General features: G+C 36.1%; 1 protein-coding gene across 1 annotated transcript in view; it reads left to right on the top strand.

Moving 5' to 3' along the window:
• The first annotated feature begins 253 nt into the window (after positions 1–253).
• LOC118747543 (dynein heavy chain 3, axonemal-like) overlaps positions 254–22,298 on the top strand; it is a 22,676-nt gene continuing 631 nt past the window's right edge. Inside the window, exons 1-11 of the mRNA XM_036481593.1 lie at positions 254–371; positions 4,002–4,174; positions 7,525–8,007; positions 8,580–8,759; positions 10,662–10,821; positions 10,933–11,147; positions 13,099–13,296; positions 16,824–17,034; positions 17,172–17,210; positions 17,344–17,631; positions 21,118–22,298. The exon at positions 21,118–22,298 is cut by the window's right edge and continues 631 nt beyond it. Coding sequence (XP_036337486.1) covers positions 312–371; positions 4,002–4,174; positions 7,525–8,007; positions 8,580–8,759; positions 10,662–10,821; positions 10,933–11,147; positions 13,099–13,296; positions 16,824–17,034; positions 17,172–17,210; positions 17,344–17,631; positions 21,118–22,298 — 3,188 coding nt within the window. The 5' untranslated portion in view covers positions 254–311. The remainder of the gene's footprint in view (positions 372–4,001; positions 4,175–7,524; positions 8,008–8,579; positions 8,760–10,661; positions 10,822–10,932; positions 11,148–13,098; positions 13,297–16,823; positions 17,035–17,171; positions 17,211–17,343; positions 17,632–21,117) is intronic.

Genomic DNA, 22,298 nt, shown 5'->3' with positions numbered 1-22,298 from the left:
AACATATTTTGTAGCCAACTTTAGATTGAACCAATCGCCTGTAAAATTGCCTAGAAAATCGCCACATGTGAACACCGTTTAAACGCAACTATAAACTGTTATGTAATAATAAATAAAATATATGTTTACGTACGTACATATGTACATATGTATTTTCTCTTTACCCTATATTTTATAATGAAAAATTGCAATGCAGCCTCAAAGACTTCTACAAACAATTTACAAAGGACATTCATCTTTGGAAGAAATATTATGATTTATCATCACCTGAGGAGCAACCGCTACCGAAGCCTTACGATAACATAGAAGAAATGCTATACTTAATTGTATTGAAATGTCTACGACCAGACAAAGTTGCGCCCGCGGTGAGGGTAAGTACTTCCATACATATATACATACATACATACATATACGATTTTTTGTAGTAAAAATCATCATTGTAAGCAAAGCAAACGAGAACAAGTGGGAGATTAAAAAAAGTGTGTACTATTAAAATAACAACTAAGCATAAATATCAAACAATATCAAGGAATAAGAAAATAGAGGCCGAAGATCTAATAATTCATATTCTTTCTGAAGTTATTAATTAGTGGAAAAAAATCGTCATTCATATCGTTATATGTATCGTTAGCGGTGTTGTTATTATTATCGATTTAATTTTTTGTTAACTACTTTCTTATAATCATTGTTAAAAGTTTTGAACTAGAATACAACCAGTTAGCTTTTCAGCTAAACCAGTTATTTTCTATTACCGATATTACCGATATTTTTAATATGGCGATGTCCTACGAAATGTTACCTACCTACCAGTAGAAATACTAGTAGCATCACATCACCAAAATCCACAGCAAGCATTTGTAAATGCACTCACTCGGCTTTTCTGATATTACTATTTGTATGTGCATTAGGGTGAATCGCAAAAAAAAAAAAAAACTATTTTAGAATTCGGATTCGGCGGGGTGTGAAAAACGTTTATAACCGTTTCTAGTTAATGCACGAAAAATTGCTGCCGGGTTGATAGATATTTACTATTTCCACATCGTCTAATTACTGACATTAGCTGCGCATACCTTTAGGTGTTTATCAGCCTGTTACCGTTCTTTTTTTTTTGCTTCCTTGATGTATCATTGTGTGGGCTCAATGGCCTACACAAGAAGTATTTCTGACTATCTACTACTAGGTGATTTTCGCAGTATGCCATAGTTTCATTGTCCGACGAATAAGGATGTTCTTCTTGCTTGCTTTCAGCACAGGAGTGTCGGCGTCCATTTTAAGCAATTATTGCCAAAACTCCTTTTTTTTGAAACCGCTAAGAGAGGAGATAACTATGTATTAGATTTATATCCACAGGTTTCAATCGCTGCTGATTCCTTTAAAACTGTTACCGAAGGGGTTGTGACTCTTTGAAAAGAACATGAATCTATTCATGAACACTACCAAATTAAGTCCAAGCAGGGCTCTGATAGCTGCATTTAATAATTTTGGGAGAAACCAAAAAAAAAACAAAAAATGGTAAAACATACTACATAAACAAACAACATACTCAAGAAACTAAGGGCCAGATATAGTGAAACTGCGGTATTAAGGATTTTTTTTTAAAGGACTTTGAATTTTTAATTCATTGTAATGTAGAACAATATTATGGGTACCAAATGAAAGAGAATATTCTGCAGAACTAAAAAATAAATTAGTTTTTTGCAGGGACATAACCACTATAAGTTTCATCGAAAAAATTTTGTTCCATAACAGTTATTAGATGAGAAATATTTTTTTATTTCGCCAATAAGAGTTATAACCCAACGATTAGTTTTTACGTTGCCTGATAACTGTTATTTGCCAACGTTTATTTTTACATTGCTTGATAACAGTTATTTCACTCCTCTTTTATTTTCATCATCTTTATCTTGCTCTCCGTTTTCGTCAATATTCTTTTCTTACAACGTTTATCAGACAACGTAAAAAATAATCGTAAATAAGGTTAGGATGGCGAAATTTGATGATGTAATCGTGTGTATATTAGTTCTTAACATAGTTTTTTTTTGCAAAAATACATATTGCAAATTTTCAAGGATATTCAAGGATAAAATTTTGAAAGAACTATTTCAGTACCTTTCGTTGTTCTAATGCACCAAAAATTTAAATGGTTTAATCCTACAGAATTTTCTCTTTTCGTTGATGCCCTTGTTGTTATTCTACATTGCACTAAGTTTTTTAAATAATTTTTTGAACTAAAATTTTAAAGTCCTCTTAAGAAAAATCCCGACATCAAAGAAAAAAACTAGAAACGTGGTTTTTTGATATTTTTCTGTGTAAAATTGTTTGGTGCACGGTGATATCAATCGATCGGGCTGAAATGGTTTTGCTGTAATTTTATATATTGTTTTATATTCCACCGAATCTGAATTCCAAAATTCGTGCGTCTTCTATCCACCCTAATGTGCATTCAAAATGTTACTGTACATACATATTTGCATATTATGTAGTTTTCATTTTCATTGCTTTCACAGTCTGGCAATGAGGTTTGCCAAACATTAATTACTATAACCTTCGATCTTGATAATTGTAGCTGCGCAAACATTGTCTCTACATTTTGCGTAAAATTCAAGCGTTTCCACTGAAAACTTCTTTTCGTTTTGCAAGCAAGCTACTACATATCTACATACATACATAGGGATATGTATACCACTTTGTATATCCAAATTTAACCAACGTTCGTGCTTGTCAAGCACTGCTTGACCGACATAACTTTAATGCCAACTGTCAACTGCCAAATTGTGAAATGTCAAATGACAACCGCGCTATTTGACTGCTGGCTTGACGTCAATACATTTGGGCCAAAATGGCCAGCAACCATTGGGCAAAGTAACAGTGAACGAGGGAATATGAAGGGAGCTACTAGTGCCCATTTAGCCAAGTGCATGTATGCACACGTACATATGTATGTATGTACACCTGCGTTCAACTAATTAGAAACGAAATTCAAAATGATATTGTTTGCCAATTATGTATTTTTTTTTTTTAAATAATTTTCGGTTAAAATATAGTTCAATCTGTAACAGAAACCACAATAACAGGAGTTTCATAGCTTGCAAAAATTGCCAGGAAAATTAATCAAACTTCAAAAAATTGTCATCAAAATTTCCAAATTTTTAATCAGCATATTTAGAAAATGCAAGTGCAAGTCTTAAATCATTAGAAATTACCGTTCATTTTTTAGAATTTTTTTTTTTTTTGAGGGTGTTGCGCATTTTCGTCCATATAACACATGATCAAAATTTTTTTTTATATGAAAAAAAATCCGCAACACCCTCCACAAAAAAAATTTTAAAAAATCAACGGTAATTTTTAAGAACTTGAGACTTGCACTTTCTTAGACTGCAATTGAATGGGCTACAGAACTGAATACCTGAAAATTTTCTGAATAAAAATTTGGAAATTTTGATGACAATTTTTGAAGTTTGATAAATTCTTTTCGCAATTTTTGCAAGCTTTGAAACTTATATTAATATAATTTTGAATTTCGTTTCTAATTAGTTGAAAGCAGGTGTACATACGTATGTACATATGTATGAATGCATAAGTTTACTTATGAATGCGAACATATTTGTTGGTCTGCAAGGAATTGCATAATGACGGATGTAGTTAGCAACCAAAATCAGACTTGGCAAGCTAACCACAGCCAACAAGTTTTCATTTTTATTAGCCAAATGACAGTCAAAGCTTTTCTGCATTGTATGTTGTTGCAATTCTGGTTGCAAATTTTAGAAGGAGTGAGGGTCCATGGGGGGTTGTGCCAAACAATATGCAACGACTATATAAATACATACATGTATGTATGTAAATAATCTCAAAGTTATGCCAACTAGTATGCTTCGATGCTATGTAGCAATACATATCCTTATCCATCTTTTTTAAAATTTCAGTTTTTATTATTTCACCAAAAATTTGTTCACAACTCTCAGCATTTCTTCTACAATCTAATCTGCACATGCATTTTACAGACATTCATTACGCGCAACATGGACCAATCATTTGTGGAGCCACCACTCTTCGATTTGAATGCCTCATTTGCTGACAGTTCGCCAAGAATCCCATTGGTCTTTCTGCTATCGCCTGGCTCGGATCCAATGGCCAATCTATTCATGTACGCCAAACAGCGCAACATGTATGACAAGTAAGTTAATTAAAGAACTCGTTCGATAGTCAACCACCGGACAGACACATTAGCACACACATATGTATGTATATATATATATACATACACACATACATACATGCATACATACAATAGAACTGACATACAATTGTGAGTGCCAAGTAATTTTAAACATACATACATACATACATACATATAGTATGTCCTGTGTCGATGTACAAATTATTATGAACAACTTAGTACCAGCAACTGGAGACCGTAGCTACTCTCCATCCAGTGTCCAATAAGTTGTCAGCTCTAGTTATTATTTTACATAGTACGTAGTACACACTACTCGTACGAGCATTATCAAGCAAGCAGCGCTTCATCAAGTAGGGATACTTCGACGTATTATTGATGTAAATTTTTATCGAATTTCTCTTTACTGCTTCATCATTTATGTCAAGCAGTTGCACGTAGACTAAGTATGTGTCCTTTTTTATCTTTTATCAGTGTAAAAAAGGACAAAAGTTTATGGAGTTGTAATTAAATCGACATTCGTCTACGTGTAGACATCAAACTTTTTTCTCATTTTTTTTTCTTTCACAGTTTGCAGCGAGTTGTCAGTTTGGTGTACAGTGATGAAGTAGCTGCAGAATAATGCACTCAATTTTTAATTGCTTGCCATGATTGTCAATAGCAAAATGTATAATCAATGTAACTTTATAATGCGTACCGTTATAAGTGGAAGGACGTTTATTGAATTAATTTTTTTTCGTTTTTGTGAAAGCAGACAATAATTAAGAGAAGTTGTTATTGAAGAGAAATCTACAAATTCGATATACATAAGTTACACTCACATGCACTTGATTAAGGACACTTTTTGATCCTTAGTATTGAAAGTTTTTATTTTGTTAATTTATTTTATTATTATTTAATAAAATAAAGCATATTCTTTAATATGAACTATGTAAAGACTTTATACAAATTAAACAAATAAGTTAATAATACTTCTAGAAAAATTTTGGGTACACAGTTTTGTAGCCCATTCATTCTGAGTTCAAAAAAATACACTTTTCAAGTGGCTAAAAAATAGCGTTGATTTTTGAAAAATTTTTTGGTTGACGGTATCACGCATTTTCTTCCATAAAAAAAAATAATCCAGCATAATTTGTATCACCTTGCTTCATCAGATGTTGTCATAGTCCATGCTTCTGCGTTATATGTGCCAGCACGGGCAAGATGAGTGACGTGTAGGGCGTAGGTTTCTTACGTCGAGAGAGTAAAGTCCTACTTTTTCGTAAAAAATTTCACAAAACTACTACTTAATAGAAATGAGTTGATAGGTGTAAGTCCTTGCGGCAATCTTTGCCTCCAATCCCCAAGTTTCTCTGATTGTCCTGGTGGTCAGCCGTTGTAGCTTTGCGGACCGATTCATCGGTTCCTATCTGGAATAAAGTGTAGATGCTTAACCTGTTGAGACCTGTTCAATGAGCAACGGGATTACCTAGTAAATGAGACCAGTTCAGATTTTGTGGAAGTTACTCCTAAGCCTTGCTAAAGCTTTCTGTGCCCCATCTCTACTTTTATTGATTCACCTCCGCAGTGATTAGCAAGCTGCACTTAAGACTCTGACGTTCCTTATTTTAATATATCAAAATTTTATAGTAGGGGTATGCAAGTCACGGCTTAATTATGCTAATAAATATCCTCGCCGACCAGACCGAACTTATGCTATTCACACAACGGAACGGAATACCCCAGTACACAGCAGCTTCACTAGCTGGCAAGATGTTAAATCTATCTTCAAGCGCGAAGTATTTGGGAGTCATACTGGACACCAAATTGAACTGGAAAATCAACATCGAATGTCGTAGAGAGCAGGCCTACTTAGCATACTACAGCTGCTAGAGAATCCTCAGCAGAAATTGTGGACTAAAACTGAAACAGATGGTATTCTAACCACTGGCACACTGGTCTGGTTGCCGGGCATAAACAAACAGGACAATGTAAATAAACTAAGTTGCTTTCAGTGGAGGCAGAAATAACGGGCGCCCTTAGATCCTACCCGACATAAGCGTTAAACAAAAGCTTAATCCCTATTGATCTCCAAATAAAATAAATGGCTATGAAATCTGCAATCAGACGCAGAGAGTCAGGACCATGGGGAACACGCCAATTCAGGTATGGGACGATCATCAACGAAATACAATCACGACTATATGGTATCTACCCTCAGCTTCGAAAACATACAGGTGAGAGTCCCATCCAGGAAAAAGTGGTGGAGGGGAAGACTGGCCGACGAAGAGGCATTCTCTCTCTACATCGACGTCTTAAAGATGGGCTGTGATGTGGGGGCAGTTGTGTACTCCGAGGAAATGGGCGTCTCCGTGTCTCTCCGTCTAGGCCAAACATCTTCCATGCAGAAGTCTTAGGCATGCCTGAATCTTGTAAGGTTCTGCCAGATGGCATCAGTAGAATTAAGAAAGCAACAATATACTCTGACAGCCAAGCGGTTCTGTTATCACTAGCATCAGCGATCACCAAAGCCCAGCTAGTCCATAAATGTGAAACGGAATTATGTTCAGTGTCTGCGTCAAAAAGCGTTTCTCTTGTCTGAGTTCCCGATCATAGGAACATTGAAAGCAAGGAGATGGTTGTCGGACATACGGACTTGCAAAATAGCAAGGGAGCTCTGGCCTGCCTCTAACAGAACAAAGACACTAGACCTGCTCAATAGATCAAGGGCAGAATTATTTAGAATTGTAGCAATTATCACGGGACACTGGCCCATAGGCAAACATACAGAGATAATGAAGCTCCCATATAATAGAGCTTACCGCAGCTGTCAACTGAAGGGTAGCGAGGAAAGCGTTCAGCATTTCTTTTGTGAATGCTGAGGTCTAGCGGCTATAAGTACCAGAAAGACACATACATAATTTATCGAGTTGAATGTTGCATTAAATTTCAGAAACTATATCTATTTAGTTATCAGACAAATATACTTATCAGAGCTTTTTCAGTGAAATACTAGCATCTTTGTAGTATTTAGAAGAAAATACATAAATGCTAGCCTAATTATGCGTTAATTGCTCGCTGGTAGATGTCAAATGTGGAGGAAATTTAAAATGCAACAGCCGTACGCAAATTTTTCACAGAGAACAGAAAAAAATTGCAAACCATTAAAAAAAATTATACAAGCCAATTGAATACCTCCAAGTCACTCACAATTGTTTGAATATTAAATCACAGCCCTAAAACTTGCTAATGAAATTAAAACAAAATATTCCATTACCCCCGCACTTACACCCACATACATAGATACATACCAATAGAAAGCTCTACTTTTCACCCTACCTGCATTTTTATTTTATTCTTTTTTTTTTCAGAACAAAAACAATTTCATTGGGTCAAGGTCAAGGTCCACGCGCCGAGAAAATGATTTTGGAAGCAAATCGTTACGGCCATTGGGTTGTTTTGCAAAATTGTCACGTCGCTGTCAGTTGGATGGGCGAATTAGAGCGCATTTGCAATGATACGACGTTGGCAGAGTCAGCACATCCGGACTATAGGTTATGGTGCACTTCGTATCCCAGCAACGTATTTCCCGTTTCGGTGCTGCAGAATTCGGTGAAGATGACAAATGAGCCGCCAAAAGGTCTTAAGGCGAACATGTTTAGGTCGTTTAATTCGGATCCATTGGTACGCGATAAATTCTTTACGAATGCCTTCCTCTATTCCGATATGGCAAATAAGTGTTGGCTGCGCGGTGTCTTCGCTTTGGTATATTTTCATGCTGTGGTGCAGGAGCGGCGTGAATTCGGACCATTGGGCTGGAATATACCATACGAATTTAGTGAGGCGGATTTGAAGTAAGTGAGGTCAACAAGTAAAATTAGGCGACTTTTGTGTGTGTGTGTGTGTGTGTGTGTGCGAGTGAGCGATAAATGCAGATGGCAGTTTGACTTGCTTGCTTACAATGGACGATTGCGTGGGCGTTAAAATGTCAAGTGGTCTATGTGGATATTTTATTCAAATTCTAGAGCATTTGTGTATTACCCAAAAACGACAACAAAAACGAAGAGAAACAGTAAAACCAATTTCTCAGTTGTTTACAAGCTTATTTTTGTATTTGTCAGCATCTAGCTACTATGTAACTGCTTTTCCAATTTTGTCACTACTACCCACATTTCGCCATTTTACAATGTCAAGCAACTGAACCACAAATCCAGCACAGATGTGTTGTGTGCCTCCTCGTTTCATTTCACTCGACTCAGCTTACTTGTTTGCCTCTTTATAGCGGCTTTATTTCTCTTCTATTTAGTATATTTCTATCTACTTCAAGTTATTTATTTTCTCTATTGCTTTCATGTTTTTGTTTTTATTTTTATTTTTATTTTATTTTTTTTGTGTGTATTTCTGTTTGTCATTTTATCAACAATAGAATTTCGCTGATGCAGCTGAAGATGTTCATAGCACAAAGCAAGAGTATACCATTTCGTGGACATGTCTATCTCACCGGTGAATGCAACTATGGTGGGCGCGTTACGGATGACAAGGATCGCCGCTTAATCCTTTCACTGCTCAACATGATATATAATCCAACCACAATCGAAATGGACAAGTGAGTATACATACAAACATACTAGATAAGTATGCTCGCCCGCAGCGGGTGAATTCGAGGTATTTACTATTCTCAAGTACTGGTTTCTTTGTTTGTGGTTGGCTTAGAAGCATACGTATGTATGTGAGGCGAATATATTCTGAAGATTCTGGCTCTCTTATCTTTATCTCATGTATTTATATTGTTCATATTGAATTTTGCCAATTTTAAAGAATGTCACGTATATTTTCGATTTTAAGGGCCGCTCGTGACAGCGACAGCAACTTTTTTAGTTACCTTAGTTTAGAACTTGCGATATGTGTGTATGTTTGTTTGCAAGTGTTTATATTATAATGGTGTTTTGTAGGAGCTTTAAGTGGCTTTATCTCATCCCAGCAAACCTTGCAGCAGCTCATACTTTCCCGAAGTGCGTCTTCTTATTCTGAGGCATAATTGCTTAGACGATAATTTCATTGTTTTTTATCCTCTTTTCTGGCGGTTATTACAAACTGGTGATGAGTAGCGCCATTCCTATCCAAATGACGACGTACTTTCTGTAAAAAGTTAAGTTTTTAGTTACCCTTAACATTTGATCAGATTCAAGCATAAATAGATAGATAGATCTTAATGTGGACTTTTCCTCAACACACTCTACTGGCCTAAGTCCTTTTCAGGAAGTTCAGGAAGAAGTTCAGGAAGAATTTAATGAACCAGTGAACCCGCATGGCGTTAAAACGCTCAAAATTAAATTTCAAAACTTAAAAAAAATTCCAAATTTTAGTCAGCCATTTCTGAGTGAAGAACAGTCTCTCAAAAGAATTCTCAAACTAAAATCTTCTTAAATCTCTTTCATCTGATTGTTCGAACAAATGGCAACCCTCCTAAGGCAAGATCAGGAATAAATCACTTTCAAACCCATTCCAATTTATACCCATCTTTTATTAATTCATCCAACTTACTGAATAATTTGAATGTAACTTTTTAAACACGTGGCAACTCTCCTCAAACATTCGAAATTTTCAAACTAAAGACTTCTTAACAATCTTTCGTTTGGCTACGTTATTTTTTATATTTCATATACTTTTTGAATTTGTTGATTGAGTTAGACATTTCCAACAGGTGGCAGCCCTCTTCAAAAGTAGTTTAAAGCTTAATCATTGTTAGCTCTACTTCGCCGGACACTGCAATACATATTTCAATCAACTGGTGAATTGGGTGGAATTTCAATTTTCAAGCATGTGGCAACCCCGCTAAATACAGCTCAGATATAAAAAAATTTCTAACCCCCCTCGATTGATACCCATATATTAGTAATTCATTTAACTGGTAAAATAGTTTGAATTTAACTTTTTAAACAGGTGGCAACCCAAAGTAGTTCTTGGATCTATATGGCATTATTGTTAAAGCCTACAGTGATGTGGGAGTCTAGTAGAGCTTACCAGAGAAGGCTTTGTTAATTAATCAGCTATAGCTTGCATCGGCCTTAGTAGAATCTGTCGAACATTTCGGGCTCATATGGAGAGTTCATGGAATCAGTGGTGAGACCCATGTTTTCTCTCGGAACTCTCCATGAATCCCTAAGAGATCTGTAGTAATATTCACGCAGATCTTACGGCCCAGAAGGAAGCTGTTGAAGTGTGCGACTTTCATAAAATTGGATCTTTATTCTGATAGCCATTCGGGAATTAGAACACTGGTATAATCAAGAGAATCTCACAAATCTAACTCCCGACTTGGGTGAGGGGTTTGTTGAGATTCTATAGCTACCACTTTTATTGTTTGATGGGAGTCATATACTACTTGGTAGCTTTTACATATTTTTTTTTAGTATACATACTATGTTCATACATACATACTTACCTCTTTAATTTAAGTTATATTTAGTTTTTTTTTTGTTTTTGTGCTTCTTCTTTTGTCACGCAGTTATCCCTTATCACAATCGGGCACCTATCGTGTTCCACTAAATCCAACGCGTCTCAATGCCATCGAATACATATCGACATTTGTACTTAGTCCACATCCGGAAGTGTTCGGCTTACATGAAAATGCCGACATTAATCGCAACAACAAGGAGACGAGTAGCGTAAGTATCCCAACAACAAACAAGCATTTACTTATTCATCTTGATTGGAGCGTAGTTATTTTAAATCTCAACCATTAAATTTAAATTTGTTTCCACTAAAAAAAAACGCAGTTGATTGGCGGTGTTTTACTCACTCAAACGGATTTAATGGCTTCTGTGAAGGCAAGTGGCACAGCGGGTGGTGCTGTTGTTGACCCAGCATTTGCCATATGTAAAGACATTCTTTCACGCCTACCAAAGCCTTTCAGTCTTGCAGAGGTGGGTCAAAAGTATCCGGTGGTGTATACGAATTCCATGAATACCGTATTGAGACAAGAGCTGATAAGGTAAGAAGAAGATATGGTGATGGCAGTGTGCGTGTGCGTGTGTATGCAAATATACATACAATTTAAGCACCATATCTGGGTGGGAACGACATGTTTAGGAAGCTCACATGTTTCAAAAGAAAGAAGATTAGGAATATGAGTAAATATGTACACACTGTACATACATACATATGTGCGTATTTACTGAAACGTGTATTGGAAAATCATTGTTTTCCGTAAGATATTATAATCTTTGAAAATTAAGATCACACTTTCGAAAATTATTTGGGTTTTATGTAGAACGAAATGGTTTTAGAAGAGTAGCTAGTACACATTTTTGTAGTCACCATGAAAATATTCAGAAAATAAAATGGACTACAAGCTAGCTACATTTGAAGAATCAGTGTGCACCAACCAATGAGGCTCGCACCACAAAAAATTTATAGTAGAGAAGATTTGTGATTACTTATGCAAATCATATTTTTTTTCTCTAAATTTTCTTTATGAGGAATTATGCGATAGTGGCCATCTTTGCCCCTAGAACGAAAAAATTAAATTTAAATTAAATTAAAAAAAAAAACTTGCACCACAAAAAATGTATAGTAGAGAAGATTTGCAAATCACCATTTTATATTAAAAAAAATATTCAATCTGCTGTTAAAGATAATATATTTTTCTTTTCAAAACAATAAAATATAAAAATTAAAAGAAAATTGATTTGAAAAAGGCAAAAACTAAATTAAAAAAAAAAATTCAACAAATAAAATAAGTTCCTAAAAATTAAATCAAATTAAAGAGAATTCCTTTTAAAACAAGAGATTCCAAAAATTAAAACAAATTATATTTAAAAAAATTTCCATAGAAAAAAAAAAGTTCCAAAACTTATATGAAATTTAAAAACAAAGATTTTTTTAATAAAAAAAACCACACATTAAATTAATAAAGAAAAAAATAATAATGAAATTTAAAAAAAAATTCTTTTAAAAACAATAAAATCTACAAATTGAAAAAACTTATTTAAATAAGTAAAAAATGATGCGGGTTCGATCTCTGCTAAAGTCTGGAGAAAGAAGTCTGATGTGGAGATGTAGTGATCTCCGAAATAGCAGCTATAACTTCTACCGCCTTAGGCTACGTTCACACAGGAAGCGGGGCCGAGCAGAATGAAGCCCTTTTGAATGGAGCGGTGCAAGTATATGGTAGTGTTCATGCAGCAAGCTTTTTCAGAATAGTTTTGGAGCTGAAAGCAAAGCATTTCCTGATTTTAAAATTTCGTTTTGATTTCTCAGACTCTTGGCGCTGTTTCGAACTCAAAATTAAAATAATTAAATAAAAACGTATTTTTGGTAAAAGTAATTGCAAGTTGAACAAATGTATTAACCGCTTTTCATTGAAGGTAACTTTTGTGACATCTTTACAGCCGATTTCACGGAAAAAGCTCCGCTCCGCGCTTCCTTCAGTGTGAACATCTGAAACTTCGCTTCGCTCCGCCTTGCTTTAATCGATGCCACTCGGCTCTCTGTGCGAACGTATCCTTAGAAATTTTTGTTTTTTTTTTAATATTTTTCTAAAAATGATCTTCCGATCGAAAAATATTGATTTTCAAGAATTCTATATCATTTCCACGAAAAATTTTTTTTCCCCCCCATACAAAATACATGGAAAACTTTGAGCGCTTTGAGCGACCTCTAAATATTTTTTGATTTCAAAATCAAAAAATAGGGGTATACTTTTTTTTAATAAGAACAATCCTAGGAGGTGAGAGCATAAAATTCCGACTTTACTTTTTTACATGAATTTTTGGACCACCCTAATCTGGAATGCTTAAAAGAAGCCTAAACTAATAAAGTAGTTAAGCAAGGAGGCACAATAAAAGCCAACAATAGCCTTCTTTTACTAATTTTAATAACTTCATTACAAATTCATTTTATTTTTTCTATTTCTATTTTTGCATTGTTCCATCCACTTCCAGATTCAATCGCTTACTAGATTATATACGCAAAAGTCTGATCAACGTACAAAAAGCCATACAAGGTCAAATAGCTATGATACCCGAATTGGAGCGTACACATTCGTCAATGGTGATTGGTAAGCTACCGGCGGATTGGCTAAAGAAAAGCTACCCATCGCTGAAGCCGCTTGGCAGTTATGTTACGGATTTTCTGGCACGGTGAGTTATTTAAAGCAAATATTTATATGCATAGCTGGTGGCTATTAAACTACAAATTACTACCCAGTTGTGTATGTTCACACATTAGATATGTACATACATACATATGCGCATGTTTTGAATATGCGCATATATTCATTTTATTATTAAGGAAATGAGATTTTTATAGATGTTACTTCTAAAAAGAATTGCTAGGTACATAAATAATGCTGAGCTTGCATTGTTATGCTCAGCTATTTCATAGGTATGTTTTTGAAAATAATAAATTTGTATGTAAGTATGTATGTAAGTATGCTTAGATGTATGTAGGAATTTTTTAGAAACCTCTTAAAGATGTATTCCAATTCTTGACAGTTCTAAATTAAGCTTACAATTTTGCTATAATTTATTTGTATAAACCAGTCAAAACGGATGATGTGAATGTGCAAAGTGTGATGTGAGGCCACTACAGTTTTAAAATATTTGTATACATATATTTAAATATTTTTTTTAACTTACCCGCATAGACTTTCCCAGAACGTTTGCTACAGATTTGGCAACTCCTCAAGTTTGATGTTGGTCTCTACCCACATTTTGCACTTGAGACAACTTAAGAATTAAAGAATTTAAGCAAACATAAATTGCTGACGTATTTATTAGATTTTTTCTTAATTTTTTATTTTTATTTTTTTTATTGCGTAATACTTTAAGCTATTACGTATTATAAAAGCTTACAAACAGCTAACAATTCTGTTTCAATTTCAACTCAACAATAAGTAGAAAATAAGCAAACAAAAAAATCGAATATCTTTGCAATTTTCTAAAATTTTTGTTTTCTATTTTTGCTCATTGATTTCTTTTAATACATTTATTTACCTCCTTTTACTTTGATAAGCTGTTCCTATACCTTATTTATTTTGAACAATGTTGAATTATTTGCACATTAAGCTGATTGAAAATATCACTTACAATAGGGCGTGTCGATTTGTATGGGAGATTTTTTTTTAGACTATGCGCGTACAGCGCAGAAGAATTCTACGTGTAGGGCTAAAATCAATTTGGAGTTCGCCAAATTGCGAAAATATGTTTACTGTAGTGTCGTAAAGAAGCGCTCAAATTTTGTGTAAAAAAACGCCTATATTTTTCTTTTCACTTAAAACTTCCACCAGAGGGCGCAACAGTGAAAATGTGCACATTTTCTGCGAAACCTATTTCCACAATTTGGCAAACTCCAAATGGATTTTAGAGGCATGGTTTCTTCGACAAATTTGCTTAGACTTACACTTAGAATCCTGCTATGTTAAGAGCGCATAGTCAAAAATGCGCCCGCCCTAATGTTCATACATATGTTCATATGTATATATTTTATTTATTTTTACTCGGGCATTGCGGCTTTCAGAAAAGCTGTAATTGTGCCAGGAAGCATGTGTAAATATGTACATACATATGTATGTATAGTATGTGTTTGCACTGTGTTAGTAGTAGGCTACTCAATTGTATTAACTTTCCTTTCTAGCAACACAATTTGTACTGTATGTCCATATTTCTGTAGGCATGTAAGTATCTCTACTTGGCAAGCGAGCAATGAACAAGTTTTCATTTTGTTCAAAAAAAGGCACAGAAGGAATTTCATATCTGAAATGAAAGATAAATAGATAAACTATTGTTCAGTAAATTTAGGCTAATGATCGTATTATTAGCATATCCTGAATACACACTTCCTGGGTGTAGGGTCAACGATGAGGAAACTGCTACTCTAAATAATCCACTGACTCCTTCTTCAAACGGAAGTCCTTGCAATACTAAGAGTAGCCGACCAGCAAATTGACGAAAGGTAACAGCCAGCTGCTCTAAGGGCCTGGGAAAGCGTATGCATCTATTCAAAAATAGTCCAGGGATGCAAATTTAGGCTAAACTCCATTGCAAGGTGGAATGAGCTTGACCTTGTATGCGTGCCGAGACTCTGTGGTGTTCAAGGCAACGAATTGGCTAATGAGTTGGCGAACTGCAGTTCTTTGGAGCCTCCAATTGCACCGGAGCCAAATTTAGGGGCAAGTATAGCGGGAACAGTCGAGTGCTTGAAGGAGCTCATTAACAAAGCTGGTGCAGAAAAGCCTTTGGAGGAGTACTGACACCTAGAAAACAACGAAATGTTTCCTGAAAAGACCTGACAGGGTGGTAGCAGAATTCCCTCTGATAACGAGATAGCACTGATTATGGGGCACAATCTAGCAGGAAGATATTTGGCTACCACAGGCATCACCGGCGATCCACTGTGTACAACTTGCTCGGCAGACGGGCTGTACTATAGCTTTCGACAAACTTAGATGGTACATTTTTCGGATCGGATGTAATGAGATTCGACAATTGCGAAGATTCATAAAATAGTCGGATTATTTTGCAGAAGAACAATGGATTCCCACCCCCCATGTCCTTTTAATCCTTTATCTAGCCCTTAAGTAGAATTGGCAATATTACCTGAGTGCATGGACACATTTTGGTTGGTTTTTCTGGCCATCCATAATTTTATACCATTCCATTGCAACCCTCTCTTAGGACCTTTGAAAAAGCTTTTGGACGTAGAAAGGATGAAAACTGATACGTTTGGGTTTTTTTTTCTTTAAATTACCACAGGAACGATTGAAATATTACCAATCATTCTTCCGTGAGGAATTTTAAAGAAATTTTGTATTCCTAAAGTGGCACAACCGGGTCACGATAATGCTAAGGATTTTATACTAAAAAAAACGAATTTTTTGTACTCCAGACGTGCTGCATATCAGGGACAGTACGTCCAATTTATCGCACTCTCAAAGCATCTGCATAAAAGAGGAAGAGGAGGGAAGAGACTGCCCTTCACAAAGTAGTTCACACGCTTGCCTTACTACAAACAATTTACTGTGGCTTCCTTTATTGATTTTGATGTAGAGCTAGATTGTTAGAGATAAATAAACTAGTAAATCTGAACTCCCAGGGAATCGAATCGATTTCATTCGGTTATATGCGAAATTATAAAGGACGCTCTAAAGAAAGTGAATAGATTCTCGGGCCATAAACTGGAGAAAAATTACTTGATGATATTTGCAAATAAGACAATATTAACTGATTGTAGTAAACTTAAATTCCGGTGTACAGAGGTTGCATATCTTGAATTTTTATTGGATTCCAAACTTAATTGGAGGTTAACAAAAAAAAAAATCGGGGTACTCTCAGATTACCGGCTTTAGGTTACTGGAAAGAAAGTCCACTCTTTGCGACAGGGTTTGTGTATGCTGAGTTTCGGGACTAATTTCCGTCGTCCATTGATAAATTTGGTTTTAAAGACAAAACGGGTTCGGCGTTGTGCCATCTTCAGTCTCATTTTCGTTCTCTTGTTTTTACTGACGAATCAAAAATGGTAGGTTATTTCGGATATTTTCATTGACTGCACATAATTGTTCGACCTAGGCCAGATAAAGACTAATACATCTCAATTAATCCAGAGTAGAGTCTCCTACAATTACTTATAATCACACAAATTAAAAACTTTTTCCCTTTCCTTTTTCTAGTTTGGAATTCTTCCAGCATTGGATAGATGACGGGGAACCGAATGTCTATTGGCTATCTGGATTTTATTTCACACAGTCCTTCATAACTGGCGTACTGCAAAACTATTCGCGAAAGAATTCGCTCCAAATCGATATGGTTGAAATCAAATTTGAAGTAACCAAATATGAAATGGAAGTGCCTAGTAAGCCAAGCTTTGGCGCATACATACGGGTAAGTTAAACATGTAACTTTATTTTTTTATTTACATAATTTAACGATTGTTATTTAAAAATCATAATATATCTACATATACTATATACTCATTACACATGCTACCACATAAATTTGCATCTATACATATAAAACAGGAACAGCAGTCCATCAATGATGAGACAAAATTTTTTCATGTAAGATATTGCAAAGTACAAATTATACGCTTTTATTATAAACCAAAAAAAATCACTAAAAATTATGCTAAATAAAGAACATTCAACTATGCAAATCAAATAAATTGAAATTCTCCTCATCTCCTTTAAATAGGGCCTCTTCCTGGAAGGCGCGCGCTATAATCGTGAAACACAAGAGCTAGATGAATCCTACTCAAAGATATTATTCGATACATTGCCAGTTATATTCTTCCGTCCAACACTAAAAGAGACTCAAGCGGCGAAGGAGGATTCCAAAGTGCGGGTCATCTACGATTGTCCTGTTTACAAGACTAGCGAAAGGCGTGGCGTTCTCTCGACAACCGGTCACTCCACCAATTTCGTGATGTACATGCAACTCAATTGCAGTCGCACACAAATGCATTGGATAAATCGCGGCACGGCATCACTTTGCCAACTTGATGATTGAAATTCACTTTGCATTCAGATGTATTTTTTATAGCCTTATACAATGTTTTTTATACTTTTTCCAAAAAATTTTAATAAAATTTGCCAATTCTTAATTTAAAAAAATACAAATTTTTTCAAGTACAAACATTTGGCGACCGATTATATTTGTGCCGAAAAGTCAATAATAGATTTTTGTTCACAAAATATTTTATTATGTATTTATGAATTAAACACGAAGAGTAGAGCTTTTCTGCCGTTCTGGTCTCCGCACCGCACGTCGACATGCAGACATATTTGCATGCGTTACTAGCACCTCCTAATAGCGCAGAGCTTGCGAGCTCCAAACGCTTCGAAAACAGATACCGCTGGTCGCAGAAAGACGTTCAAATTGGTCACCCTGCTCAGCAGGCCATACCAGTTAGGAAACTAGCCAGTCTTCGAATTAAGCTGCCTTTAGATGAGACAATTTTTTGACAGACGATAATCGTCAAGCTATTTGACTTTACTTAGTTCTAACGTTATTTCCTAGATTCAGGGTCGTTTCTGAAGTAGCTTTTAAAATTTATTTATCTTTCAAAAAAAATTTTGAGAGCAAAATTGGCCTTTAATAAAATTTAAAGCTATTGAGAAAACGGCCCTCAGAGACATATTGGGCTTAGTGGAATGTGGCCAGTTGTCGGTCTTAGAAAGGAATCTGAACATAATTAGTATTAGGGCTGGCAGTTCTATCCGGATTTTTGACTATTCGAATAGTCCGGATATTCGAAGATCGGATTAAAAATTCCGAATATCCGAATGAACGGATATTAACCGCATATCCGGATAAAAAAATGAACGGAATTTAACGGGATATCCGGATTTTCGAATCTCTGAATTGACAATAAAATGTATTATATTTTGCTGTTATTTTTTCCAACTCGGTAGATTCTGTAATTTTGCGCACAATTTAATTATAATGATATTTGGATAACCAAATGAACGGATATTAACAGGATTTCCGGAAATTAGAATAACGAAATGAACGCATATTAACCGAATATCTGAATTTTACCTGTATACGCGAATAACCGAACGGATATGCGAATATTCCCAGCCCAATATATGATGTAACTCAACTTTAACAAAAATATTCAGCAGGAAATCCCTTCTAGAGAAGAACGTGCAAGAAGAAAGAACTTGCAGAGAGCTTTGGCTCCATTACCACCATTATTTCAAAATTGTACGAGGGTGTAGAGCAGAGGTGGGCAGCTTCGACAGAGAATTTTGTAGTGCGCACAAGTCGTGCGGTTGAATTAAGCTTTCGCTGCCTTCTAAAGCAGAGCGTGTATTTATACGCGAATATGCCCGCCGTTCAGGCGCCGCCCAGGGCTGGTGTAGTGTGAGGGGTTTCTCTCTCTTTAATATTGTCAGGGACTGAAAAACGGTGTTGAGCTCGTCTGAAGTTAAAGGGCATCTCATTTGTTTGGGTAAGCAATAGGAAAGTAAAAAGTAGTGTGGTCGTCTACTAAAACCAACAACTTTGGTCAATCCATCCATCAGACATTTATAAAAAAAAAAAAATTATGTGTCCAAGTTCACTGCCCATAGCGTATCATTGAAAACAATCATGCTCGGATTACATCACTGATAACAATCTACTACTTGTATCGAAAACAGACAACCCCTCGAACATCCCAACGACTCGTCCAACCGAAGACAGTTGGGCAACTCATTCTTAAGCGAATGGTTAACGGGCAGGGCTGGGAGGGAAGAACCAATGTTACGCCAGAAAACTTAGAGCTTGAAATGAAACCGATCGAAAAGAGTTGGTTTAGTGTGTTCTCACACTGAAGGGTTTAAGGCTTTTGATGCTCTGCACCTCTATAAAAAGGGACTTTGGGATGAAATTGAGCAACAGTGGATTGGAAGGATTACGCTTAAGATGAAGGAAATTCATAAGCTGTCTGCGATTACGTGATAAAAAAAAAGTTCCAAACATGCTAAGCAAAAGCTTTGATACATATACAAAGCGCGGTATAAAAATACTTCCTAGTTGACTGTAAATAATGTAACTAATTAAAAACAAATTTTAAAATCCTGTGCTAGCTGTGGAACCTGTAGACGATTCATTTTGTGTCAAAACTTAAGGCACAGGCGTTATACTTTTACTAAGTTGCAAAAATGTGTATCAAAAATATTTACAGGTCTCGAATTGTTCAACTTAATGCTATTAGCGGAATGCACACATTTAATTTACCGCCTGCGGGATTTCAAACTTCCGGTAGAATTCCAAGGAAACATACCCCATTTATTTTGTTTCTTTTTTACAAAATTTCAGTCTCAAAATAGTAATATGTTTGTATAGTGGTTAAATGCTAAAGAGTTGATCCAAAGCATCAGCTGAATGACTGACTTGAATGGTGTTAAAGGCATTTACGGCGCCAAGCGTTCAATTGTTAAGCATATTTATGTAAAATTGTATACTTGAGTGGAAGCGAATAGCCGAAGATGTAGTATAAAGGAAATAATATTACGTATTATACAATTGATGATTTTTGCAAACAAACAAATAAATAAAAAGTAACAATAGATATTAAAATAAACTCTAAATCCGTTTTGGACAACGACCCTCAGCGCATAGAAAATGTGAAATACGCAAAAATTTGAAGAACGCCAGCCACTTGAAGACAATTGAAATAATGTTCGATTTGAACTTGAAACATGCTCTGAAGCATCTTGTTCGTCGTTTGGCTATTGGAGCAAGTTTTCGGCACAGCAAATGCTTCAACAAAAAAAAAAAAAACAAAAAAAAAAAACGTAAAGCAAAATTGGAACTGTTGACGAGTTATGTGTGCACGTATGTATGTACAAATATTGATCAACACTAACCAAATAGTTAAAGAAATGATCGTTCGCCATTCGACGTTGCCACCAACAGCTGCAGCATACTGAAACTTCTACCAACAACAACAATGTGTTAAAGACCAGTAAACCTAATTATTTGCGTACTTTCGATTTTTTATTTTTTTCCTGACATAACCGATCAGTGGGTGCTCTGACGTAGTACTATAATTAAATTATGAAATTAATGCTAGCAACAAATGTATCGCAAATAAAGTAAAATTTCAAAATGTTGGAGCTTCACTTCATCAAAGATGAGTCCATATTATACGGAAGAAAAAAATAATAATAAGTACTCGTAATTGCGCTGCGTAATATATACATTGAAAGACAATTATTTATTTGCTTATTTCTGGTAATTATATTTAAATTTACATAAACTATTTTTCGAGTATAAATAACATGTACTTTTTGCAATTGAAGCATAACAAATTCTTACCTTCAATCATCAAGTTAGTGTGTTAACCAGCAATAATGGTAAGCAAATTCATACAATTCATAGAAAAATATACAACATATAGGACCCGTTTTGTCAAAGGATAGACAAAACGATGATCTACCATCAGTCATTTAACAAAAGAAACATTTTCCATTGCAGAGATTCCTAGTGATTGCATTTGCTGTGATAGCAGTTGTTGGAGCGGCTACATTGCCGGCCGACTACCTGCCACCCGTTGTGGATAACAGTTTGCCTGTACAGGAATATTTACCACCACCATCTGCAGATGCGGTCGACGAGCAAACATTACTCGCTGATGATGGATACCGTTACAAGGCTGTACATCGACTCAAATACCGTCATCGTCGTGATGTAAATGAACTACCCCAAAACGAATACCTACCAGCTACAGAAGTGGCTCAAGAAAGTGAAGTGATTGAAGCCGCGGAACCTACCGATGAAGTTAAACCCGCAGAAGCCCAAGTGATCGCTGTGGAGGAAGCCACTGAACCCGCTGCTGAAGTAAAGACTGAATTGGCTGATGATGGGTACCGTTACAAAGTCGTTCGTCGCCTCAAATACCGTAAACGTCGCGATGTTGATGAGCTGCCACAAAACGAATATCTCCCACCTGCCGAAAAGGCCCAAGAAACCGCTGTCGAAGAAGTTTCTGAACCCGCTGCTGAAGTAAAGACTGAATTGGCTGATGATGGTTACCGTTACAAAGTCGTTCGTCGCTTAAAATACCGCAAGCGTCGCGATGTAGATGAGCTCCCACAGAACGAATATCTCCCACCTGCCGAAGAGGCCCAAGAAACCGCTGTCGAAGAAGTTATTGAACCCGCTGCTGAAGTAAAGACTGAATTGGCTGATGATGGTTACCGTTACAAAGTCGTACGACGCCTGAAATACCGCAAGCGTCGCGATGTCGATGAGCTCCCACAGAACGAATACCTCCCACCAGCGGAAGAGGCCCAAGAAACAGTTGTCGAAAAAGTCACTGAGCCCGCTGCTGAAGTAAAGACTGAATTGGCTGATGATGGATACCGTTACAAAGTCGTTCGTCGCTTGAAATACCGCAAGCGTCGCGATGTCAATGAGCTCCCACAGATCGAATATCTCCCACCTGCCGAAGAGGCCCAAGAAACAGTTGTCGAAGAAGTCACTGAGCCCGCTGCTGAAGTGAAGACTGAATTGGCTGATGATGGCTACCGTTACAAAGTTGTCCGTCGCTTGAAATACCGCAAGCGCCGTGATGTCGATGAGCTGCCACAGAACGAATATCTCCCACCTGCCGAGGAAGCCCAAGAAACAGTTGTCGCAGAAGTCACAGAACCTGC

Source organism: Rhagoletis pomonella, unplaced genomic scaffold (genome assembly GCF_013731165.1).
Source record: "Rhagoletis pomonella isolate Grant_MI unplaced genomic scaffold, Rhpom_1.0 Rhpom_scaffold_00012, whole genome shotgun sequence".
Taxonomy (NCBI): Eukaryota; Metazoa; Arthropoda; class Insecta; order Diptera; family Tephritidae; genus Rhagoletis; species Rhagoletis pomonella.
This window is presented reverse-complemented; position numbering and strand designations above follow the sequence as displayed.